Here is a 27,033-nt window from a genome sequence, read left to right on the forward strand (position 1 = left end):
TCTTGCTGGTGTCGGTGATAGTGCTGGTGGCACGGTAGTGGTGCCCGTCAGTGGTGTGGTTGTAATGGCCAACACTGCACATCTGTTCCGCAGGCAGAGTTCTCGCGATTTGATCCAGCAGGCTACTGTGCGCAGCTTAGATGAACTCGAACTAAGAGTAGGTATTAATGCAATTCAGACACAGCTGAATTCTACTGAACGAATTGTCTTACACAGGAGCTACGTAGTCGGTTGGTACGGGCAGAGAACGGATCGCAAAATGTGGTGTACGGTGCGACGAACCAGGCGTTCATCAGCGATGATGATCCACCGATGGGCCGCATACTGGACATTGGACCATCGGCGACGGGTCCACTCGGCAAGAACACACGCAAGCTCACCATGCAGACATCGACCGTATCCCAACAGCAAGAAGCAGCCATCGTCGAACGGCCAGAAGACGAACGAGAAAGCTGGGACAGCAAGTGGACGTTCCTGCTCGCTACCATTGGGTACAGGCTAAGCTAACCCTTTAGTCAAACATTTATAGTAACGCCCATCTAATCACCCATCTCTTCTATCCTTATCAACTTCAGTTACGCCGTCGGTCTAGGAAACGTTTGGCGGTTTCCGTATTTGGCACAGAAAAATGGTGGCGGTGCTTTCCTGGTGCCGTACTTCGTCATGCTGCTGTTGCAGGGTTTGCCCATCTTCTATCTTGAGCTGGCGATCGGACAGAGGCTGCGCAAGGGTGCGATCGGTGTGTGGCACGAGGTGTCGGCGTACCTCGGTGGTATTGGCATCTCTTCCGCCTTCGTAAGCTATATTGTGGCACTGTATTATAACACCATCATCGCCTGGTGCTTGATCTATCTGCTCCACAGCTTCGAAACACCGCTACCCTGGGCCGAATGTCCGAAGCGGTTGTTTAAAAATTTTACGTATGACATCGAACCGGAATGTGTGGTGTCTTCGCCAACCAAGTACTACTGGTACCGGGAAACGCTTCAGGTTTCACCGAACGTAAATGAGCCCGAGCAGATCAACTACACTGTTGCTCTAGCACTCATCACCGCGTGGTCGCTTGTTTACCTGTGTATGGTGCAGGGCATTACTGAGTCGAGTAAGATAGTTTACATAACTGCTATATTCCCGTACGTTGTACTCATCATATTCTTCTTTCGCGGCATCACACTCAAGGGTAAGCCAAGTTAAAGATAGCGTTTCCTTTTCCTTCCGAATTAAAATCTTTTCTCTTCAGGAGCATCTGACGGCATTGCCCACTTATTCACGCCACGCTGGGAATCAATTCTGGAGCCAGTCGTTTGGTTAGAGGCCGGTACGCAAATATTCTTCTCACTCGGACTAGCGTTTGGGGGTCTGATTGCATTCAGCTCGTACAATCCCGCGAACAACAACTGCTACCGAGATGCGCTGGTTGTTTCCATTACGAATTGCTCCACGTCTATGTTTGCGGGCGTGGTTGTGTTTTCAGTGATCGGTTTTAAGGTAGGTTCAAGCACCACGATCTGCACAACACTCCATTAACCAGTGTCTTCATTAAAATGAACCATTGTAGGCTACTTCAATATATGACAGCTGCGTCGAGGAGCGAACCGAGATGATGCGCCAGAACAAATCGCAGAATCTGTTGCCTGTGTGCGATCTACAAAAGGAGTTGGAAAATGTAAAACCGCTTTTTCGTTGTGCATAGTTCCACCGTATTTGATTGTTTTTCAAATAACTATTTCACTTTCGTGTACTTACACTTAACAACAGAGTGCTTCTGGTACCGGTCTGGCGTTTATCATCTTCACCGAAGCCATCAATCAGTTTCCTGCGGCTCAATTATGGGCAGTTCTGTTCTTCCTAATGCTTTTCACGCTCGGTATCGATTCGCAGTTTGGCACGCTAGAGGGTGTCAGTACATCGCTGATGGACATGAAATTGTTTCCTAACGTACCAAAAGAAATGATTACCGGGGTAATATGTGAAACAAACCTTACCAGTAACAAATTTGATACAATTAATATTCAACGTTTGGTTTTTGCAGGGCTTGTGCATATCGTGCTGTGTCCTATCAATGTGCTTTGCCAACGGCGCCGGTAGCTACATCTTTCAACTGATGGATAGCTTTGCCGGCAGCTACACATTGCTCATCATTGCGTTCTTTGAATGCATTGGTGTCAGCTATATCTATGGACTTAAAAGGTTAGTATTGCAACTGAAATTTATGACCAACTGTGGCTAAGCTGATACTTGTTTTAGGTTCGCGGATGACATTGAGTTGATGACAGGCGCACGACCTAGTCTTTACTGGATGCTATGCTGGAAGTACATATCCCCCATCGCAATGATTACCATTTTGGTCGCTTCATTTCTGGAACTTGCCTCCGAAGGAAGCAGCTATCCGGGGTGGAATGCACTTACTGGTAGTACCGATCGGCTGGAGTGGCCTCATTGGTGTATCGTGGTGGCTATTTTACTTATACTTGTGTCCATTTTATGGATTCCTGGGGTGGCCATCTTGCGGTAAGTATAGGAAAGCATTAGGTTGATGCGTTTAAGAAAAATTTTATTAAATCAGCTGTGTCTTCTTTATCAGGCTATGTGGTATCAACGTTATCGAGGACAGTGAGCCGGCTTGGTTCCCGTCGGCCGAGCTACGCGACGTGCACGGTATCGTGCCGCACGAACCTACCGATATCGAGATCTCGCTATTTTGTATACGCACCGATGGCTCTGAAGGACTTTGCTGCCCAACCTACGGCCCCCGAGAACAGCCACTCGACGAGGAGGAGTAAATGTTATGTTTGGTTGTGGACGACGGCAAAAGTGTTTGTAAAAATAAGCAACAAACCAAGCATTATTATCATACCAAAAGTAACCTACACAAACGTTACAGGTCTGATGTTTCCCGTTTCTGCCCATTGTTAAGTTGACAGAAGATGCATGCAACCTACCATATAAATCGCTTAACAGAGACATAAATGCATCCACGTCCAAACGAAGGAAACATCCAAATTATACATACAACATAACCTAGACACAGCTACTCATAGCTTAAATGGTTCGAAAGTTTCAAAAGCCATCCTATGCTATGTTAAGTATAAATGTTCGAATTTAGTGTTTAAACGTAAAAAAAAGTAACAACCGTAAAACAAGATAACAAGACAACAGATGAAAAAAAAACACAATCAAATGCCCAGAACAGTGCAAAGCGCTTCCCGTAGCAAGAGAAGCGTAAATGACAAGACTTGAAAATTATACAAAAAAATTATCATCAATTAACACAGCTAGTCCACCATGTTGTCGCTGACCTACCGACTTTAGCATATCAATGTGTTCCCAATCGACGGTTATTTATTGTTGGGATGTTCTTACCAAAACCACAAAAAAAAACTTAATTAACAACAGCAATGAAAAATAAAAATGTCCGAGCTCCGTTCGTAATAGCTGATTTGACGAGGAACGGAGGATAAAGTCCACTGTTTGAAATCTGACAATAACCTGTTGCCTGGACTACTACTGTCGGTTAACGCTATCAGGTGCACGATACGCCTAGGTATCATGCATGGGCGTTCGTTGTTTCAGTACATGAGTAGATACGACAATAACGTGCAACTATGACTAATAACATATATACATATATATCTAGTGTGGCGTATGTGGTATTGAAAGCAACACTTATCAAAGAATCTTGATTGCTGAATACAGTAGATATATATATACCGTTGTTGTTGTATGGATATATATAACAACATAAAAAGACTACATATATATACAAATATATATATATATATAAATATATATGTATATGTATATTCCCGTAGCCACGTATGTCTGTACATATTACAAATAATAATAAAGGAAGACGTTGTAGAGTGGGTTTAAGGTGTTGTCAAACAAGATCAAACTTGATCGTATAATCAAACGAATTGTAACCGATTTACTAATAATTTTTATGAATTGAGTAGTATAAGCATTATTTATTTTGGTTCCGTTTCGATTTCAACAGTTGTGTCTTCGCGGTCAGTGTTTGGGTCGTTTCGATCGCTTAGGTTCTTATTGTGCTTTAGCATCTTTCTATGTTTCTTCGAACGAATGTGTATCTGCCATTGATACTCGCCTATAAAAACACGTGCACATGATTCGCACCGGTATGTGCGTTCTTTGTGCAGCCGTTCGTGGTGATATTCCGTTTTTGGTTCGCACGGAAACGGTGAAGGTTCGCCAGCTATTGCAGCATCAATGATAGCAATTGCTTTGTCAGACACTTGTACGTTCCAACTATTGATTTCAGAAGTGTCTAGCGCGTAAATCGGTGGTATTTCGCGTCCAGTATCGCACAAAAACCGATTTCGGATCCATTGCAGCTGGCGGCGTGCGTAACGGCGTGTTACCAGTTTCAGGTATTCAAGGCAGTCCTCGAGCTGATCCAGTCCTGCTGGTTTGGGGCCGCGGAACTCTTGTGCCACGCTGCGATATTCTAGTAACTCATGATCCATTTCGGGACCGTAACGATCCAGGTACTTTACGAACTCCTTAAATCCGATGCTCTGTAGAATGCCTCGATGATATTCACACGCGCTGCAAAAGGTGGGATTTGTATCAATATATAGTTATGATTTATTTAAACCTAAACCTAACACTACATCTAAACTAGCTGTGGTATCCTAGAGATGAGTAACACAACGAGAATGAGAGGGTAACGATTGAGAGCCAATAGCCAGCATGGTTGGAACTGGGAATAAAGAAGGTTGTGCTTGTTGCTGTAAGAGTGTTGTTATCCGTTTTGGGTAGAAATACAATACAATATCACACTAATCTTAACCTAATGTTAACAATGAATCTGGATGAAAATATAACTGCGTTGCACCAAAGTTGACGAGGTTAAACCAGCGCATCGAGCTCGAGGGCTGTGGCGGTGATGGCAGTGTGGCCTAGTGATGGGAAAGTTCCGAAAAGAAAAGGAACGTAACGGAACTTTATTCGTTCGAAAAAGGAACGGAACAGATTCTCTGATTTGCTTGTAATTATCCTCCTTTTATCGAAATATCTTTTCAACATAAATTGATCAACACTGATTGATTGATTAAATCGATTTCTTAATTTCTAATGCTCTGACCACTGCATTCATTCTTATATCCATGTCCTTCTTATACCAAGGCCGAATCACACATGAAGCAATATAACAACTCCAACTATGTATGTGCATTACGGTGTTTTCTATTGGCACACCTGCCCAAAAAACATTTACATTGTAACTTTACATTGTGATCACGACGATCGCAACGTTTATGACGCAACTTTATGTCAACGGTGTTGTAACAATGGAACAACGTCTGGGTGAAAAAAATAGTTTTGTTGAGAATTGAGCAAATGTCTATAAACCCTAGTTAAAATCTTTATTTCACTAATTTTTAGTTTGCTGGGCATAACATATGTCTTCCCTCATATGCACATACTTTGGTTTGATTGTATTTACTTTGCTTAATATAATGCAAAAAACACCTAACATGTAATCAGTGTATAAGGAATTATTGCTAAAAGGTATGCCGAATTGTGTTATCTTTTTCCATCTCTTGAGCTGCTGTGTGTCTTTCAAGCTTCTTGCTTATCGTGAACCTATCAGGTTCAAAATTTCGAAGGCAGTTCCATAAACCTGTCAGGTTCAAATTTTCAAAACTAGTTCCGATCGTACCTTTTGAGGAACGGAACGCGCATCACTAGTGTTGCCATCACCCTTGTTATATATAATTTTTTTAAACGAGCAATGCGCTATAAATATTTATACATAATTATATTATAAATATATATATAATTATGTAGAAACAGAGTACGCACATGTGTACACGACAAAGGTTAGGCACCAAAGAGGCCGGTTCGCTTCACGTAATGCGTTGACCTCTCAACGCAGCCGTGCTGCCAACCTGTAGTGTTTATTCCATTGTAGTTTATAAAGTCTCGTTGTATACTAGCGGTGTTGATAATGATGGTTGATTGGGCATGGTGTACTAAAAGGAATACTAACCTGTATGGCTTGACATACGTTTCGTAAAATACTCGTATCTCCGGGAGTAGTCCCTGTGCAACCATGCTATCCACCCTTTCATTCAAACGGCGATTTAGTATGTCCTAAAAAAAAAAGCTCACATTAATTTGTGTGTCTTCTTCTTCTTGTTTTTCTATGTGCAACGACCTACTAGGTCATGCCTGCCCTTTCGGGCCTACTAGACTTATTTTACCACATAGCCGAATAGTCAGTCCATGGTACGGAGGAACGCTCCAGATAGGATTTTGTATCGGTCATGTCGTGTGGGACCTACGCCGCTACCAACTACATCACCAGGCCGCCTGCTGGTGATGACTCGTTAAAAAGATTCTAACCTGATCGCACCGTAACCAAAGAATGACAACGTTCCGATAGCGTAGGGGACCACCCAAATTGCAGGAACCTGGCGCTGCACGTTGATCTGCCAGTTCTTGACTCATTGTGCGTTGTCCACCGAACTCCATGTATACTTCGAGGGCTCTGGAAAGTTGAAATTAAAAGAGTACAGTGTACGGTAAATGAATATAATAATATATCGCATGAATATAATTTTCATGTGTACTTGAGTGAAGAACATTGACAACTGATGTGACTGCTTCCAATAACGTGCTCAGACGAACCTATACACAAGAGACGTGCCCGTATGTTATGTATGTTTTGTGTTGTGTCTATGGCCTATCATAGTTTGGTCTCAAAGCTTTCGCCTTTAACCTAAACAACAATTTTCTATTGCCTTATTGTGAAAAGCTAAGGTACGCTTATGAGCAACTTCCCACAACGATTAGTTGCTTGGAACTATATATACCCCCAGTCTAGTCTTCGATTCTATATAGTTTGAGTCTAGCAGTTTCGAACACAGAAGCTATGACGAGAATCAGCAAAAGATACATCGAGTTGATATGCGTGCTGACTACAACTGTAGTTACAGCGTCGCAAAGATACCATGACTGCGTTCAGAAGAAGAACATTGTCCAAGCGCAGGAGGAGTGCGTGCGTTATCTCGGTACACCGTGTGCCAGGTTAGCCGTCTACAACGACTACATTTATCCAAACGACACCGAAACGCAGTGCATGGTCCGCTGCATGGGCATTAACCTAGGATGGTGGAATGACATCCATGGTGTACAGGAACCAGCCATTCGCAACTTCTTTCATCCGGATCCGGACGACACTCAGTATGACCGTCGTACCTACCACTGCCTGAAGTCTCAACGTCCGGACAACCCTGCCTCACACGTCGATGTCTGCAATCGAGCGTATGAATCCTTCCGGTGTTATTACGAACAGTACGGCAACATCGTAGCAACACCCCAGTTTGTACCGCTAAGTCCACTGCAGTTGACGGATGTTATATTACAGTGCGCCAATATCCTGCAGTTTCCCAGCCTAAAATCAGATTCATGCGCTGAAAAACGAAAGCCAACAGAGCGAGATATTGGATGCTTAGCGAGATGCTTATTGCTGCGAACTGGGGTATACAGCGTTGAACACGGACCTAATCTCGATAGACTGTACGTGCAATGTAACAACTACTCGAATGAAACCAGATTCCGCGAATTCACCAGCAACTGTTACCAGCAACTAAAAAGCGAATGTCAGGACGAGTGTATTTTGGCGGGTCGCTTCCTAAAAGAATGTTTCGACGAGGGTGGTATACTAGGTCCATTAACTGGAATAGCTAGTACATTGAAAACTGTATCTGCAACAGTTTCATTAACAGTAACGTTAATGGTTTAGGTTTAATGCAATGTCTTAATGTACGCCTCAACAACACACATTATTTAGGTTCAAATCACGATTAGCTGTATATTAATTGACTGTTTGGCTATGGCATATTCAAGTCACTGATAGACAGCTTAAAGCAAAACAAATCAAAACCGGCAAACAAGAAAGCAAGCAGCCAATATTTAGCATCTTAAATTAACTTCAACACTACAGCGATCAATCAAGCACAAACTTTAATGTCTTCTATGTTTTAAACTCGATAAACATACTTTCAACACTACTTGCAGCGTAGATTTCGTTTCTTTTACTTTTCGACATTCATCTGACGGAACGCACTTGTTATGATGATGGAAAACCTTGGGAGATTAACGAGGCAAAAATCAAATTGAAGATGACACCACCAGCTGCCCTGCTAACAAATCCCAGTTTACACACGAGAAACGTACAAATAAGTGAGGGCTCTTTTGAAGTCGTCCAAAATGTCACATATCTTGGGTCAAAAGTCAGCACCGACAATAACATTAATGTTGACATACGCGCTAGGGTGCTGGTTGCTAACCGAACTTTAAACAGTCTGAAACTTCTAAACATAAAACACCTGTCGTGACGAGCCAGTTGGGACTATATAGAACTTATATAGTTCCAGTACTCACATACGCCTCTTAGACTTGGATTTTGTTCAAAACTGACGATACCCTCTTAGCCAAGTTCGAGAGGAAGACGCTCAGAAGAAATTTTGGATATTTATACGTGAAAGGACAATAGAGGGACTACAATAATGAGCTCCATGAGCTGTACGACGCACTTCTTGTTATACAGTGGATAAATCTCGCCAAGCTCCGGTGGGCTGTTCACGTCATGAGAATGACACCGGACGACCCAGCCCGTAAAGTCCTTTTAGATCGCTCAGCTCCAATTGAGGTGGAGTGTTTGTGTGGATGCGTACGCCGGAAAGGCCGGGATAATGGATTGACAGACGAAGGCGGTCGACCGTTAGCGGTTTTGAGGACTCCTGCACCTGGCTAAGACCGTGAAGCGGTTGTAGCGCTGGATAAGAGAGTGAATATAATATTTGTTAACAGGTCAACATTTAAATTTTTACAAAACATTCATCCAAATTGCATGAAACATGTCCCCGATATGGGAATGTTCCCGATACGGGAGGGAAACACATTATTTTCGTTAAGCCTTCTTTGAAATATGAGATATCTCACTTTTGAAATATGTTTGTTTGAAGAAGATGATGCAGAAGAAGAGCGTTTGAACTTGAATAAGCTGGACTTTGTTGGCATCAAAAACATACAAAAAATATATAATGGAGCAAAACTATTTTATCTTGTAAAAATCAATTGTGGTGATTCTTCAAATGAAGTTGCCAGATTCATTTATTGAATTCAGTACCTATGAGAGAAGTATTGGATTAAGCAGTTCAATTGCTGCAACTAAATCACCCTTCAAGCTCTTCAAATGTATATCAAACAACGGTTGCAATGTGCCCGTTTTTAGTGGGTACCAGTCAGATTAGTATTATTTGTATGTCTTATTAAATTTTTAGAAATTCCTGCTTTTTGTCTTTGTCAATGGTGATTATTACGCTACCGAAAGTTACGGAAGCATTAGATACAAAAATCAACGATCAAATTATTTGTCAAATGCGTTTATTGATTGAGCTTGAAATCATGCCGTACAGTGTGCTGACTGTTTATCTTACCGTCCGTAGCAACGGTGCATCGGGCAAGTCTTGCCCTTGGTACAGTAGCAGACGGGCTGACCAAGGAAGTTCTTGGCTGCGTCGACGAACACGGTATGCAGCAAGTACTCCAGTCCGCGAGACTCACCGAAGCAAGCTTGGAACGTATCGAAGGCCTGCTGGCAGACGGTCTTCTTACAGGCAAGCTTCTTTTGATTCTGCAGACAGGCGACAGTCTGAGCGTTGTTGGGGTTGAATACCTCCTCGTTGTACTGGTAGTAGAGACGCTCCAGATTGGCACCATCTTCTACACTGTACAGTCCGGTGCGGGTCACAAATGCATAGAAGAAGCACAGAGACTCCTCGCCGCTCGGGAAGCAACCTCCGGCCAGGTTCTGCAGCGTGCTTTGGGAGACCGCCAACATACCGAACAGATCGTAGGACACCTGCACATCCTCAAGGTAGGTATTGACCACGAACTGCGGGCACTCGCTGAGCGCACCGTAGTGTTGGTAGTAGCACTGGAACGCCTTGTACACTTGCGTGCAGAGGTCATCATCACAGGTGTACAAGTTCTCCGCCAGACAAGCTTCCGTGCGCTCGACGTTGTGGAAATCATCCGGATACGGTACAAAGTGTCCCTCCACCATGTGTTTCTGCAGACCCGTGGTGTGGTTCCAGAAGCGCAGGTTGAAGGCGACGCAACGCAGCAAACAGCGAACCTCCTCCACGTTAGGGTAGCCTTCCCTCACGTAACGCAATAGATCGTCATGCTCGACGCCCTGGTATTCGGCACACTCCTTCTGCGCCTGGTTGAAGCTTTTCTCCGCCACGTAGTGCTGTAGGGCAGAGGCCACGGAGACGGCTACTGCCGACAGCATGAGCACAGAAAGCGCAAACTTGTTCATTGTTGCTCTAGTTAGTTGCTGTACACAATTCAGCTGGAACTGCATGTCTTTCCCACTGTCGGCGACACATTTATATACCGTAAAGTATCAGATTGGGCATAAATGTTATGCGTGCTCTTTAGCCGAATTGTCATGTTGCTATCGCTTCCGCGGATTAACTATGTGACATTTACAATAATAAGTGTTATCTATTTCACCGTTACTTGCAGGTAACAGCTGCAAGTGAAAATGTGGATAGAAAATCAAGCGAATATTCACTATTGCGCTGATGGACGGATTATATTCGTACTAACGTATAAACATTTTTTACATAAAACTACACTGTCCGTTTATCTAGAACTAATATAACAGGTACGTCACATATGTGCATGGCTTGGTTAGATGTTTATTGAATAGTGCAAATTTTTATATGTAAAATTGTAGTTGGTAACTGTGATAGTAATTTTTGCTTAGAAATATATTACATTCTATCGTATTATTATTTAAATACTTCGAGTAATCATTGCTTTGTCTATGCATTGTAAAATATAACTGTTTTAACTTGATTTGCAATAAAATTAAATTTTTGAAATGCGAAAAATCTTTCACTATACCTTTGCAAAATACACCTATTTCAAAACGCTGTGTACAGCAGTCATCTTCTGTAGATGGTATAGCGTTACCTTCGTATTTTGTTTTTTATAATATTATGTTGCTTATAGCAATACGGCCTGGCCGTCCTTGTTGAATAAAAACAATATGTTGTTTATGAAAGGCGACACTTTTTTTGAGTGTTATCTAATGACATCGCTTCAATGATTAAAATTTGTTACAAAATTTTCAAATGAATACATTAACGCTAAAGTGAATTAATTTAAATTAATTAAATAATTAATTAGTAACGCTACAATTGATTTAAAAAAATCCCAATTTGGAAATATTGTATAGGAAATAAAACGTTTGTTTCATATATTGACCGGCCGTTCCTCTCTAAGAAAAATGTTGTTTGAAATTTGAGCAGATAAATTTCGTCAAACTTCACCCAAGCACACATGTAATATTCCTTGAAAATTGTGCTGATTTACTGAGTAAAATTCAAAATTTTATTATTGAATTGATTTGCCATAGGCTCCTAAAGGAATTATTCAGCTATTATTATAGTAAGTCACTAAATGATTGAGGCAATGCCAGTCATGGCTTGACTACACTTGAATTTTACAATGGTTTTTTAATTGTTTCGTGAGATTTGCATTTTATGTGTATTAAATTAAGATTAAATAATAATAATTTGCATATAGTAGAAAGCTGAATGAACCATACACGGTTCACGCAATTTTGATCGGTGTTATATTTAATGATTAACGCAAAATGTAAACAAAGGTTTAGATTCATTCAATTACAAGCGATTTATTGATTCTTTTGTCCTATAGAACAACTAATTCGTTCGACCCAGATCTTAAAGCTTGGTGTACGTCAAGGCAGCATCCTTGAACACAGCCAGCAGGTGCTTGTACAGCTCAGTATTGCCAAAGCACTGAGCGAAGACATCGGTGACGTGTTCACACTTGCTCTTGTTACAGGCCTGCTTGTTCAGGTTAGCCAAACAGACTTGAGTCTCAGCGTTGTTCTCCTTGAAGGCTTCCTCGTTGGTCTGAGTGTAAAGGTTGTGCAGGAGCGGAGCATCCTTGGACCAGGCACCGAATCGCACCACATAAGCATAGAAGAAGCACTGCGATTCTGGCCCGCTTGGGAAGCATCCACCAGCCAGTTTACGGCGGGTCTCTTCCGACACGTCCAACATGTCGAACAGGTCGTAGGCCTCCTGCAGGTCCTCGCCGTAGTAGCTCGGGACGTACTCAGGGCAGTTGGTAAGCGTTCCGTAGTTCTGGTAGTAGCACTGGAAGGCACGATAGGCCTGCACGCATGGCTCACCGTTGCATTCCTGGGGCAGGTTCACCAGGCACCGTTCGGTACGCTTGGCGTTGTCGCAGTCTTCGGTGGCTGGGACGAAGTAGTTGGACAGCACTTCCTCGTGAAGCGTACCGTTTTCCCAGGCACGCAGGTTCTCGAGGACGCACAGTACCAGACAGTGAACCTCCTGCTCATCGGGGTATCCCTCGCGCAAGTAGCGTTGGAGACGGTCGTCCGGCACACGCAGGTAGAGGGCACATTCGGCCTGGGCCTCTGGCCAACTCTTCCGCATATAATAATGCTCCTGCGAAGTTTGCTCCGCCTGGATGGAGCCAATGAAGGCAACCACGGCGACTACGATGTGGATTTTGCTCATTATTGTTTAAACGCTGTTCGCTGCACAACAGACAACTGTATGTTGACTGAGGCCTATGTACAACGTATTTATACGGTAGGCTCAAACTTCGCTGTGCACAGTACGCGCGTTTCGTGCTTTCGGGTTGTCAAAGCTGATATCATATGCAGCTAGTACAAAAAAACAATGCTCATTAAATATTTACTAAAGTGTTGCGTGCTGAAGATACAGTTACAATTACATTCGGTCTATTACGGTTAAAGCACAGATCGTATATACAACGTCAGTAATATTTTTTTTAGAAATTTTGTCGCAACAAAGGTTAGGCTCAGTCCGGTGGTGTGTTGGCAGCGGTACCAGTCTTCACACGGCAAGATCGAGGAAAAATCTGATCCGGACCGTTCCCACGTAACTAGGACTGTTTATTCGGCTACGCAGTAAAATAAGTCGTTGTGGCCTGGTCGTTCTAACGAAAAAAGGTTAAACGTAGGGTCAATTGCCAATTATTATACACCACCCAATTATTGCTCATGGTGTTTAAATTAGCTTTATTTCCAAATATTTAGAAAACATTGATATAAGACGTCATTTTTTCCCAAAATATTGAGGATTTCTGCTGCAGATACGTTAATTTATTTCAAAGTCTGGAAACTTTTTCAAATTTTTAATGGTGATGAAAATATTTACTACGGCACTGGTAAAAAGAAATGGGGTTCTTGGCTAACGCAGTTAACAATTTTGCATCACAAAATAATGTTTAATTCACTGTGTATTCCACCTCAACAGTATATTTTAATTTAAATGCAACAAAAATAGATTGTTCTCATGGTTAAATAACATAATTAGTCATCTTTTATTTAAAAAAAAACACTAGTTTTAGTCCATCGTTCAATTGTTGGAGCAAAGAAAGTTGACTGATCTTATTTTATTGCACACGTAAAAAGTATTTCCAATTCGACGATAAAGTATCGTCTTCGATTGAAATGGTCAAAGAAGTTCCGCAGATGCCCAAATACAATTCTCACGCAGCAGTACGAACTGAATGTGGTAAAAAAAATCCCAAAGATTCTAATTCTAGCTGATGCGCTGATTTTAACAGCAAAACAACTTATAGCTATGATGGTGGACATTCCTTGCCTGAATTTATGGATGCACCTTATATTACGGATGCACCGGATGTACTCGGTAATAAGTGTACCGTATTTTAGCGTGTATAACGACCTTCTATTAGTTCCAAAAAGACCAAAGTCAGATTAAACGGGGCGCTATACACGGTTAGTAACTTTACCATTCTGTCCCTGAGGATGATGCAATTTATAATGATAGTGATGACGAGAATGACAACATTGACCATTGCATCAATAATAATGAGTTAGAAAACACCAGTAAGGACGAAATGGAGCAATACTATGCATTAGAAAATTAATTATAAATTGTAATAATAAAGTTGTTAATTTTTTTTTGTAAAATTGTAAGTAAAACAACATTTTTTTCTAAAACATTCAATAACTCATCTTGGGGTCGTTATGCAAGACAAAATACGATATATTAAATGCATAGTATAAACATTTTTGTATTGCATGTACATAAACAATGATATCATAGTCCTTCTGAGTCCTACGTACGATCTTAGCAGCCGTGGTAAGACCTAACTGAGATGCAGAGAAGATGTTGATGCATCTGCTAGAAATGATAGGATAACGTTTTGCCAAGCAATGGGACTCGGTCGTGAGTAGTTTAGCGGACTCCTGCAGTGCAGAAGTTGTTTTGCTCTTAAAATCAGCGCATCAGCTAGAATTAGACTCTTTGAGATTTTTTTTTTACCACATTTAGTTCCTACTGCTGCGTGAGAATTGTATTTGGGCATCTGCGGAAAGACTTCGAATCGGTTATAGCATAATCTGTAATCCCAACTGACGTCAGATCATCGGAAGTGGGCGTTGAAATAGCGACAATAACGACAATATTGTATGGTATTTAAGGACCTCAAGGTATCCTCAAGGTCCTCAAAGACATCTTACAATTACAGGGATGTGGTAGCGATTTTCAAAAAGATCTACTACAGAATGTTTACAATATGTCATTTAAAAAAAACCCGTACTTCATATTATTCCACGGGCTTCAGAAGCAAGCGGCACACACGACTAGCATAGGAATTTTGTCCGAGATTTGAAAATTACTATCTTGAACTGGTCCAAAGTATTTGTTCTATACGTTGAGAATCGACATCGTACAGAACCAAACAAAAAGTCGATAGGATCCGGGGACTAGGTATTAGATAGTCCTCTAAGTTTTGTTCCAAAGACAAACCGTTCAGAAACCAGGTTTGAACCAGATTGACATATGTTCTGGTGCACCGTCCTATTGGAACACGTAGTACGCATCTCCTAAGAGGTTTCGAAAGCAGGAGGCACCTGCACCAAATTCAAAGTGTAAAAGTACGCCGCGTTGAATATGGCGTTGTTTTTCAAAGAATTCCAAAGAAAGTTTCTGCATTTGGAGACTGTCCACCAAATCACATCGAACGATGCATTTGACAGGCGCAGAATGTTCCTATTGAATTCAGGAATCATGATCCATGTTGAAGTTTACTCCTGGTCAAATTATACATCACGAGGCTACTGCAGCACGCACATTTTAAATCGAATATGTGTAGTTAATACTGACAACAATATTATAAAATAAAATGAACAAGAGGCAAAAATAATGACGGATTCTTGAAGTTGAAAATAAGCAGTCGAACTTATTTTGCATCCAGTACATAATCATGCGGAGTCACCAGGCGTTGATCATCAACAGTACTTTCAACACCTTTCAACAAAATCAAGTTATTTATTCATTCAATTAGAAGCGATTTATTGATTCTTTTGTCCTATAGAACAACTAATTCGTTCGACCCAGATCTTAAAGCTTGGTGTACGTCAAGGCAGCATCCTTGAACACAGCCAGCAGGTGCTTGTACAGCTCAGTATTGCCAAAGCACTGAGCGAAGACATCGGTGACGTGTTCACACTTGCTCTTGTTACAGGCCTGCTTGTTCAGGTTAGCCAAACAGACTTGAGTCTCAGCGTTGTTCTCCTTGAAGGCTTCCTCGTTGGTCTGAGTGTAAAGGTTGTGCAGGAGCGGAGCATCCTTGGACCAGGCACCGAATCGCACCACATAAGCATAGAAGAAGCACTGCGATTCTGGCCCGCTTGGGAAGCATCCACCAGCCAGTTTACGGCGGGTCTCTTCCGACACGTCCAACATGTCGAACAAGTCGTAGGCCTCCTGCAGGTCCTCGCCGTAGTAGCTCGGGACGTACTCAGGGCAGTTGGTAAGCGTTCCGTAGTTCTGGTAGTAGCACTGGAAGGCACGATAGGCCTGCACGCATGGCTCACCGTTGCATTCCTGGGGCAGGTTCACCAGGCACCGTTCGGTACGCTTGGCGTTGTCGCAGTCTTCGGTGGCTGGGACGAAGTAGTTGGACAGCACTTCCTCGTGAAGCGTACCGTTTTCCCAGGCACGCAGGTTCTCGAGGACGCACAGCACCAGGCAGTGAACCTCCTGCTCATCGGGGTATCCCTCGCGCAAGTAGCGTTGGAGACGGTCGTCCGGCACACGCAGGTAGAGGGCACATTCGGCCTGGGCCTCTGGCCAACTCTTCCGCATATAATAATGCTCCTGCGAAGTTTGCTCCGCCTGGATGGAGCCAACGATTGATGCCAAAGCAACTGCCAACACGATGAAGAATTTCATTTTGCTTTGCCTTGCTGTTTGCTTCACGAGTGGAGCTGTACTGTAGAAACTGTGTTTTCACTCATTTATATATGAACCGTGGGTTAGCAGAACAGCGGTATAACATATCACAAACCAGAGGAAAATGCGTGCCTCAGGGCAAATTTTCACTTTCTTGCATTTCGATTGTGCTTAACTGCTATGATAAAAACCGCACAAACATACACGTTGGGATGTCCACAATAGATTGTAGCACATACGGTGCGTGCCGGATAGCGTTTATGGCGGTTGCATCAGAGAAAGACTTGTTTATGCTATGTGCTCGGTTGCATATTCATATACATGTATAGGCAAAACAAACATTGGACGTCACAGAGGTCAAGGTCAGAGGTTTGCCCAATTTCGTATGGTTCTTAGATCCAGAACAGGTGAATACATATCATTGTAGCCATGGCGTCGTTCTACACGAATTTAATATAGAAATGGCAATAAATTTCATCGAATATAATTGAATTTGTATCCTTGAAGTCCTATCATGGCAATCAAACAACAGTATTTTAATTTTATGCACTGTTATCTCGTCTACTTTTTGCTATACGCGGATTACAGGTAGAATGACTCTGAGAATGAGAAAATAGGATGTACTCGCAAAGAGGACATTGCGATGTTTTATTTATTTATTTATTCCATGATGAGATTGCGATGTTTTAAGTATTTTAATATTTCTCCCACTGTTTTTACCAAGTTGCAACTACGAGCGCTATGAGTTGTATAATGAATTTTCTACCAAGTAGTAAATGAGACTCGTCAAGCAATAGGGTAGTTAATGCAATTAGAATAAATATATGCAATTAGAATAATAATATAGGCCAATCCTATCTAAAATATCTTCCCTGGAAGTATATCCCTGGAGAACTCCTGGAGCTAACCAAGACCGAGAATTTGTAGTGTCGGCTGATAAATGAGTTGGTAGGATGTGTATAAAGGTAAAGACAGAGGAGTCGCTAAGATGAACGGCTTTATGAGCTGTGGAGTAACCTTCCGACAACGACGATGTCGTAAAGATTTTTTACATCAATTTAAGTCGACAAACGAGACATTCAACGGACAAATTTACACAAAAATGTCAGAAACACAATAAATAAATAAAATACGTTTAAATGATTGAAATAAGATGATAATTGTAGCGAGGTATTCAGAGGATTTATTTTAATACATAAAAACCTTTAAGGATTACCATCGATATGTTAAAATAAAACATTCAAATGAGACAAAAATGTGATGTGAGCAAATTTTGTTTTAAGCGTTAAACATTAAATTCCATGTGGTTTGTAATTAAAATGGCATAGATTATAGGGAAACAATTCAACCATTTAAATAAGGTTATGGTGAATATTATTTTTATACCAGTAACGACAACAACAATAATTTAAGTTGGTATACTTTCATTTATTGATTCATTCATTTACTCCTGCAAATAGGCTATCATTACGTTGGATAAGTTCAATTATCAGATTCTCTTAACGTCCGTAGCAACGGTGCATCGGGCAAGTCTTGCCCTTGGTACAGTAGCAGACGGGCTGACCAAGGAAGTTCTTGGCTGCGTCGACGAACACGGTATGCAGCAAGTACTCCAGTCCGCGAGACTCACCGAAGCAAGCCTGGAACGTATCGAAGGCCTGCTGGCAGACGGTCTTCTTACAGGCAAGCTTCTTTTGATTCTGCAGACAGGCGACAGTCTGAGCGTTGTTGGGGTTGAATACCTCCTCGTTGTACTGGTAGTAGAGACGCTCCAGATTGGCACCATCTTCTACACTGTACAGTCCGGTGCGGGTCACAAATGCGTAGAAGAAGCACAGAGACTCCTCGCCGCTCGGGAAGCAACCTCCGGCCAGGTTCTGCAGCGTGCTTTGGGAGACCGCCAACATACCGAACAGATCGTAGGACACCTGCACATCCTCAAGGTAGGTATTGACCACGAACTGCGGGCACTCGCTGAGCGCACCGTAGTGTTGGTAGTAGCACTGGAACGCCTTGTACACTTGCGTGCAGAGGTCATCATCACAGGTGTACAAGTTCTCCGCCAGACAAGCTTCCGTGCGCTCGACGTTGTGGAAATCATCCGGATACGGTACAAAGTGTCCCTCCACCATGTGCTTCTGCAGACCCGTGGTGTGGTTCCAGAAGCGCAGGTTGAAGGCGACGCAACGCAGCAAACAGCGAACCTCCTCCACGTTAGGGTAGCCTTCCCTCACGTAACGCAGTAGATCGTCATGCTCGACGCCCTGGTATTCGGCACACTCCTTCTGCGCCTGGTTGAAGCTTTTCTCCGCCACGTAGTGCTGTAGGGCAGAGGCCACGGAGACGGCTACTGCCGACAGCATAAGCACAGAAAGCGCAAACTTGTTCATTGTTGCTCTAGTTAGTTGCTGTACACAATTCAGCTGGAACTGCATGTCTTTCCCACTGTCGGCGACACATTTATATACCGTAAATGTACCAGATTAGGCGTAAATGTAATGCGTGCTCTTTAGCGGAATTGCATGGAGATTGTAAAAAAAAAATATACACACGCTTTAATGAAATCAACATGTTTAAAAAGCACTTTTCACCGATGTCAGGAGTACGTGACACTTTTCGTTGGACGATTTCGTTACTATAAGCTCAGTTTATACTGTATCAAAAACACTATTTTCTTTGTCCAGTTACTTTCTTACAGTAGCCGTGAGCAGGAGTGTAGGTGCTGCAGTAAATCAAAAGTATTTTTACATACAGTTACAGGTGGTATAATTACATAATATGTAATATTGTGTTATGTCAAACCCAAACCACACAACTTTGACTAATTGACAGCCGGAAGAGTCACGAAAGGCTCATAAAGGACACTGCGAATTTGATCTTCAAGGGATAAAGGGCTACTTTACAAAAAGGGATCCGGACGAGTTATTATCGACGCAGCCGGGAATCGTTGATTAGGAAATATAACAGTGCTACTGAGTGATAAAAAGCTTACACAGTTTGTCCGAATTTGCAGCTACTACCAGGGATACATCTTTATCTCCATACGATTAAAAAGTGCGGACGATTTGTGGCAACGTCGTTTCAAGCTCAGCAACAGCCAAAGCGGTAAGCAAATTTTGTGTTTTATCTTTTGTGTGTTAGTGAGTGACAAACTAGAAAAACGTTTGCTACTGTGCAACGAATATTTTGTTTATATTTATTTGTATTCGTAAATTAAAGTGACTTAAGAAGTACTTAATTTTGACGAGAATGATTTTTCAAGATAGCGTTCATTCAGCTACCTTTCGAATGTATGAGCTGTTATAAAGTAAGTGCAGGATCGTGCAAGAGACATAATTTGTCTCGAAGGCACCCCACATGAATTCAATAAAGTGAAAGAAATCCTACTGATAAATTTGAATTATGAACTCACATGAACTATGTACGGTAAAATAACATCAATAGCACTTCCAATATTAAAAGTTATTATCACCAAACTAACTAGCTAATTAAAAAAATAAAATTGTTGGCCAAACGGAATGAAAAATATAAAGGCAGATGATCAACAGTTTCACAAATGAAACAACGTTGGCTGTATTCATTGCTAGACTTTCTCATCCATATTTTGGATATATGCAGGCAGCACATGTTGAAGATTTAGAAGAAGCATATTCGTTTTTATGACAATTTTAAATCTAACGAATCTACAACTCTTAATATGCAATCAATAAAAATGCCAGAAAAAAACCCATAATTTTTAAAAAAAACATCTCAAAAGCGTTTGCCAACTAATTCACATACATTCGGCAAAGAGGAGAATAAGTCTCCTACATCAAGTTATGTTAAACAAAGTACTAATAGCACACCACCTTTATCCTTACTAGCAGAGTACATTTGTTCAATTTGTTTTGTACACTTGAATGGTTTTATTGTAATTGGTATTTACTTAAATTTGAATTTGGATAATTTAGGTAAAGTTCTAAAAATATGAGCGTTATTTAATCTAAAAATCCAAGTAGACAAGTCTGAATTCCTCAAACGAAAAACGGAATTCTTAGGGCATATACCAACTCAGCACGGTATTAAGCCTAATCCCGATAGAATAAAACAAATACCCTTGATTGGAAAATGTTAAAAAATCAAAAGGATATTAAACAATTTCTTGGCCTAACCGGCTACCATCTTAGATTTGTTAAAAATTATGCGACAATAACAAGACCACTGTCAAAATATTTAAAACAAGGAGCAACAATATTGCAGGTAGATAATGATTACGGGAAGGCTTTCACACAACTTAAACAAATAATTGATTTTGATCAAGTTCTTGATTACCCAAACATTACAATTGTCATTCATATTGACTAAAGACGCTAGCAAATTTGCATAGGGAGCAGGTTTGTTACAAATTGAAGACAATTGCGAAAGACCTGCAGCATTTGCTAGTAGAACCTTAAATAGTACTGTGTCAAATTATCCTGCAACTGAGAAAGAGGCCTCGCAATAATTTGGGTAGTTAAAAATTCAAGCCTAATACTAACGGACAAAAAACCACTTTGATAACGGATTACAAACCATTTACTGTTATTAAAAATAAACCCCTTCTACTTTTATAATAACCATTAAATTGGATAGGATGGATTCGTGATTATATTACAAGTTGCAAAATTAGTAACTGTAATAAGTACGATAGGAATCTTTACAACATTCAAATTTCACCCAGGTCGATTATAAAGAAACTGTTAGATCGCATCCTTATGGATATTTATATTATAAATATTTTTTTTATCTATCATCGATTTGTTCACCAAACATTTGCAAATACTTTGCTTGAAAAACAAGAATAAAATTGGCTACGTATTTTCAACTTTTGCTGAAAGAAATCATAAAGTATCTCGAGACCACCTTTATGTCCGTTCAACTCAAAAGTTATCTTTCATCGCTGGGAGTTTTGCTGAAACATACGTCATGTTCTGAATTGAATGGGCAAATCGTCAAAACACACCGCACAATAACAGAGATTACAAATACGAAACAGCGGATACCACACGCTGACGAGCGATTGCTGTCACTCTATACAATAATAGTGTACACTCAGCAACGAAATTTACACCAAACGACTTGTTCAACAATATGAATAACAGAAATGCGGAACGGAGGCGTTTCGTAATATGCAAAAACCGACAACTGATCAACAAACCTAAAATAATAATTAAAATATTGCTCCGCCAAAATTGAACGAGAACCAAACAGTGTTTGGTAAACCCAATATTAGAACAAAACTGCAACCAAGGGCAGCAAAAGTTATTATTCAACACGTTGCAAATAGAACTTTTCAAAGCTCCAGAGGTGTCAAAAGGCATGAATGTAAATTTAAGAGGTTGAAATAAGCAGGAGTCGTTGTTGCATGAAGTGTTATTTTTGGTTTTTTCTTTGTAATTTTTTGGTACTTGGTGAACGATGACGTCCGAGCCACACACCCCGGAGAAGTTATGGGTGGTATAATAACATTATATGTTATATAGTGTAATGTCATACCCGAACCACACAAACTGGACCAACTGACAACTACACTAATGTTTGTTTTAGTGAGCCTCACAAGACTCTACATAGTACACTCCGATTCTGATCGTCAAGGAATAAAATGCTAGTTTAGAAAAAGGGTTCCCCACGACATATTACATTTTAATTTGTTTACATACTTAAAATGTTTGTTTTTTATCCCTCCGAATCAAATTGTAAATTCCACAATGTATATTAGATTTTTGTTATTAAAGATAGGTCAATATTTTTACAGGAAATGTTTTATTATGAGCATTGTGTAAAAGACTCGCGCGCTGTTGGTATGTCAATAAATTGTTGTATGAAGACATTTTGAATTTATGAAACTAATAAACAACAACAAGACATTTAGAAACACGTATTTAGGTTTCTAAAATATTTCGGAAAAATAATTGAATCAAGCTCTGTATCAATAAACAACTTTCCAATGCTGGCATTTTTGCAATATCCGGTAGAAACACTGCTGTTTGTCAAATCCTTTTTGAATCTTGTTTGAATTTCGGCACTTGGACATTGGGCAGACATAGCACCAATGACCACATTCAAAAGATGTGGATACTCAACGATTGAAATATGCGCAATTTTTACGATGAAGAAGAAAATACTTGATATTTTTGCCATATTCTCATCCCTCCAAGATATAATCCGAAAATTACTTACAAATCGGTGCACTTAATTTGAAGGAGTTCGTTAACAAACACTATATCATAAAGCGCTACTCGATAGACCTTAGAATGGAAATCGGTAACTAGGGTTTCAGCCCGAAGGCCGCATTAGTTAAAACTACTGTATCCGGGGGCTAATTACTCAGTAGCTTGCGGGCCATTTATGCAGTCCTCAATTTGTGCTTTATAATTTTATTACCTAAAACAACTAAAAATCTAAACTAAATTAAACTAAACTAAACCTAAACTAAACTAAAAATTAACGAAACAACTGAAATAAATTAATAGACGAACGGCTTAAAAATATTGCAATTTCATTTGAATAAGCGGATTTTATGTTTTCTAAACTTAAGCAATAGGGTCGCGGACAATAGTTTGGAGACCTTTGATCTATACAATTTTGCTCCCAACACACTCAATTACGCAATAGTCCGGGAAGGCCTTTCAATTACTTGACAAAACGGTTATCTAAATACCTAAGTTCCACGACCTCATGGTTGCACATGGTAGTTCCGTATCTTACATTTGGAGGCGATAAGATACGCTGCTGATAAAAGCCTTCCTCATAGGAAAACATAATTTATGGAGGGTGAAAAAGAAGACCTGTTCTGAAAGAAATGATGGAATTTCATTCCGGCGACCCGCAGTTTGTTCGATGTTATCTAAATAGGTTATCACAATCGACTATTGCCGTGTGCGTGTAATCGTTCGCCAGTCTCGAGTTCGCTTGGAGAAGGCACCTTTCACTGAACCATTAGACTTCCGTCACTGTGTACCAGACCCCTTTGGTGAGAGATGTCCGTTTAAGAAAAACCGGTATATAGCATATAGGGCTTATCGCGGAACCAGTAAAATGGGATAGTTTTTAATAAAAATGCGAGAATAACTGATCACTTAACCGAACTAAATTAAATTTCAGATCTTTGCGAACCGCAATTGAGTGCAGACATGTTATATTTTATTGGTTATGTCATAAATGTTAAAACAATTGTACTTTTTATAGACCAAATATCGAAATAATGAGTAATTTGTACTTTTTGTATTATCATTAAAAACTTATTTAACCGAGTTCCATTCAACCGAGTAGGTCTGGGATAAGGCATTTTGCAAGGAGGAAATGTTTTTAAAAATGTAAAATATTTGTTAAAAACTCAACACTATGTTGGTAATACGGCAATTTCCATCATTATGGAATAAATAAACACATAAAAAATAACCGAGTTCAATTAAAACATCCGATGCTAAACCCTTAGCTGAATAGAACTGGCTATATATTCGGAGGAACGAATATTTCTCTTCATGGCGTTTTAACCATTCATCACAAATCAGTCCATTACTTGGTGGAATATGATTTACACCTCCAGCAACGCAATCAAAGGTAACTTTTTACTGTTAGTGGTTGCATTGCTTCCAATTGCTACAATTATTAAGGTTATGCTGTGTATTGCCGTCCAACAAATGCAAAGCTCAGCTGCTTCTGTTGGGTGCAAAAGCAAATTGTTAATGAACTGATAACCGTATAGGACGCATGGAATAATTACAACCGTAGCACGATCGTAAAATATCGATAGATATATAACGTAAAAAAGTAAACGATTCGCGTTTCAACCAGTTTGAAAGTTTGCATGCAATGGCGACGTACGCTTACATCTGGGCACAAAACAAGGAGAAAAAGAAGAATAGGAAGACTATCACCAACGGCTTTCGAAAAAGTTTTCGCTCAGTCCATAATTAAGTCAAAGCGTGGAACAAACGCATCAAGATCAAATGCTGATCGGCCGTTTGATGCGGTATTTTCCACTTTCCGCCCTATCTGGCCGGTACCCGTCGAACGGGGTGGGATTATGTTGCGAACATAGTCGACCTTTCCCGCCAGTGCGTGTGTGTCGCAGCGTTGGTTGCATATGGTTGGTGCTTACTTTTGTAGACCAAACGGCAAAAAAATAAAAATGGAGGGAAACAGGTAAGTGAATAAGTTACTGTAATTTAACAATTTTTTTTTTTCAATTTATTTTGTTATTTTACACCGAAAAGAGTTAACACATTCGATGTTAATTATTTTCTGGTGTAACTTAACACTTACTTACTTATCCGGTACTATAACCGTTTCGCGGTTGGGTTGTCTGGTGTCATTCTCATGACGTAGCCAGCCCACCGGAGCCTGGCGAGACTTATCCGTTGTATGACAAGAAGTGCGTCGTACAGCTCATGGAGCTCGTCATTGCAGCCCCTCCATTGTCCTTCCACGTATAAATATCCAAAATTCCTTCTGAACATCTTCCTCTCGAACTTGGCTAAGAGGGTATCGTCAGTTTTGGACAAAGTCCAAGTCTAAGAGGCGTATGTGAGTACTAGAGCTATTTTAGTTCTATATAGTCCCAACTGGTTCGTCACTACTGGTGTTTTAGGTGGAGATGTTTCATCAGACTGTAGAAAGACCAGAAAGCCGAAAGCACCCGTATCTCTATATCAATCTTGTTGTCGGTGCTGGCCTTTAACCCAGGAAAAGTAAAATTTTGCATGACTTCGAAAGTGCGTTTTACTATTTGTACGTCACTATACATAAGAAAAGATTTGTAAGCAGTGGCGCTGGTAGTGCCACCATCAACTTTGATTTTGCCTCGTTTATCTCCAGCCCGCGGTTTTCCAACGCCTTCTGTCCCCAATGCTTCCACTTCCGAGCCACGGATGGTAACATTGAAGAGTAGACAAGTTAACTCAACTCTGTGGCGCAGATCCTTGGTGGTAGCAAGGGGCCCTGAGACATTTCCATCCACCATCATCTGACATGTCACGATGGCAATTATCATTCTTACTAGTCTGGTAAGTTTGGCCGGGATTTCAAAAGAGCTCATTATGTCCTAAAATTTGACCCTGTCAATGTTGTCTTGAATTCGAGGAAGAGATAGAAAGAGTGGAGCTGTTGTTCCATCATCTTCTCCAAGCTCTGCCGCATGGTGATGATCTGATCAGTGGTTCATTTCCCATTTCGGGAGTCCCCTCTAATAGTTTCCAACTATCTTTTTGAACGGGACAAGACGATCTTGTAGTAAAAGGAAGAATATTTGTAGGTGGTATTTAACACCCTAATATCCCTGTAATTGCTATACTTTAGCATATCTCCCCTCTTGTATATAGGGTAGATGATACTAAGATTCCAATCACAAGGTATCGATTCACTATCCTATTTCGATTTTTAGTGCTGCACCTCCATTTTTTATCAGTTTGGCTACTATTCTGTCGGAGCCTGCTGCCTTATATTCTTGAGCTGACGGACGGCCTTTGGGGTTTCGTCAATGCTAGGTGACAGTAGTATGATATCGACTGCTAGTAGAGCCTCTAGCTGCTCGTTGAACTGATCATGTAATAATTCATCAAATAACTGAGCCCATCGCGAGAACTGAACACACACAGCTGATAATCAATATTTAAAACATACATAGAACTGTAGAAATGGCAAAAGAATGGCAAACTACATACATCACCGTAAAAGAGTTCAATTTACGAGTTTTTTTAGTACTGACAGATATGGCCTACGGTAGGAAGAGAGGTTCGAACGTATTTTTCTAAAATTTGATGGCATTAGGATATAATTATCTAATTCAAAATATCGAATGAGAGCTTAAATCAGACTCTTAAAATGCTTCACACACTCTGACAAATCATACCAATTTAAAAATTACCTGCAAAATTTACTTGTGGCCAATTACTGAAACTCAAGGAACTTTTTCATCTACCCACTCAAGCCTTCCAAGCTTTCGATGCGTGTGGCGTAATACCGCTATTTCACGGCTTGCCAACCATAAGACAAGCCTGCAGTCTCGACCTTCTCCCCTGTACCGTGCAGTCCCTCTGTCCTCCCGCAACCCACAACCCATCCACCACAACGCATAACGTATCCCTTTAGTTTCCTCAACCACTTCTCCTTTGCTCCCCAACCCTTATGTCCCATAGCATTGTGAACGAACGAAATCAGCGAACGCACGAAATCGAAATAACAAAAAATTACACATAAGAAAAGAAAAACTAAAATGGCAATACAAAGCCCAAGCACACCTCTTTGGCAATCGTTTTCGTCTAGACAGTATTGCATCGCTATTGCTTGTGAACAAAGTTAGAAATGAAACCCCAAGGGATATGTGATTGTGATTGGGGCCCAGGGTTAAACGCCGGTTTTATAAGATGTGCATGAGTTTTCGCCCGCCAAATAGCAAACCGGATACGCACTTTTGACGCTCATCGTGATAGAAACTAGTGGAGGTACCGTTCGCGTGTGTGCATGTGTGCGTTCATGTGCCGTTTATTAAGAGTGCGACGGAGAGAGAAACTACTGTGGTTCAGTTTTCAACGCACGCAACTACGCACGTCCGTTTGGGTTAACCTTTGTGTATAACGCTCGGTTACTCTCCCTCCCGCTCTCTCTCTCTCTCCCTCTTTCTCTTTATTTTTTCTGTATCTCTCTCTTTCTCTCTCAATCTCTTCCACACGTT

General features: G+C 40.9%; 4 protein-coding genes across 4 annotated transcripts in view; 1 reads left to right on the top strand and 3 right to left on the bottom strand.

The window, feature by feature from the left end:
- Window positions 1–64: 64 nt before the first annotated feature.
- On the top strand, window positions 65–2,783 carry LOC128712037 (sodium-dependent neutral amino acid transporter B(0)AT3). The gene is made up of 9 exons (XM_053806969.1): window positions 65–157; window positions 217–491; window positions 576–1,180; window positions 1,241–1,488; window positions 1,559–1,666; window positions 1,759–1,962; window positions 2,033–2,190; window positions 2,248–2,511; window positions 2,585–2,783. The coding sequence occupies exons 1-9, from the start codon at window positions 65–67 to the stop codon at window positions 2,781–2,783; spliced, it is 2,154 nt and encodes a 717-aa protein (XP_053662944.1).
- A 1,185-nt stretch (window positions 2,784–3,968) lies between these two features.
- LOC128719961 (tRNA dimethylallyltransferase) overlaps window positions 3,969–27,033 on the bottom strand; it is a 54,485-nt gene continuing 31,420 nt past the window's right edge. The window contains exons 4-6 of the mRNA XM_053813607.1: window positions 6,370–6,514; window positions 6,014–6,117; window positions 3,969–4,569 (exon numbers count right to left, since the gene is read on the bottom strand). Of these exons, the coding sequence (XP_053669582.1) occupies window positions 3,969–4,569; window positions 6,014–6,117; window positions 6,370–6,514 (850 nt within the window). The remainder of the gene's footprint in view (window positions 4,570–6,013; window positions 6,118–6,369; window positions 6,515–27,033) is intronic.
- LOC128714110 (general odorant-binding protein 45-like) lies at window positions 9,467–10,488 on the bottom strand. The gene has a single exon (XM_053808989.1). The coding sequence runs from the start codon at window positions 10,400–10,402 to the stop codon at window positions 9,467–9,469; it is 936 nt and encodes a 311-aa protein (XP_053664964.1). The 5' UTR covers window positions 10,403–10,488.
- On the bottom strand, window positions 17,840–18,802 carry LOC128714121 (general odorant-binding protein 45-like). The gene has a single exon (XM_053809000.1). It carries the CDS (start codon window positions 18,773–18,775, stop codon window positions 17,840–17,842), a length of 936 nt encoding a protein of 311 aa, XP_053664975.1. The 5' UTR covers window positions 18,776–18,802.

Source organism: Anopheles marshallii, chromosome X, assembly GCF_943734725.1.
Source record: "Anopheles marshallii chromosome X, idAnoMarsDA_429_01, whole genome shotgun sequence".
Taxonomy (NCBI): Eukaryota; Metazoa; Arthropoda; class Insecta; order Diptera; family Culicidae; genus Anopheles; species Anopheles marshallii.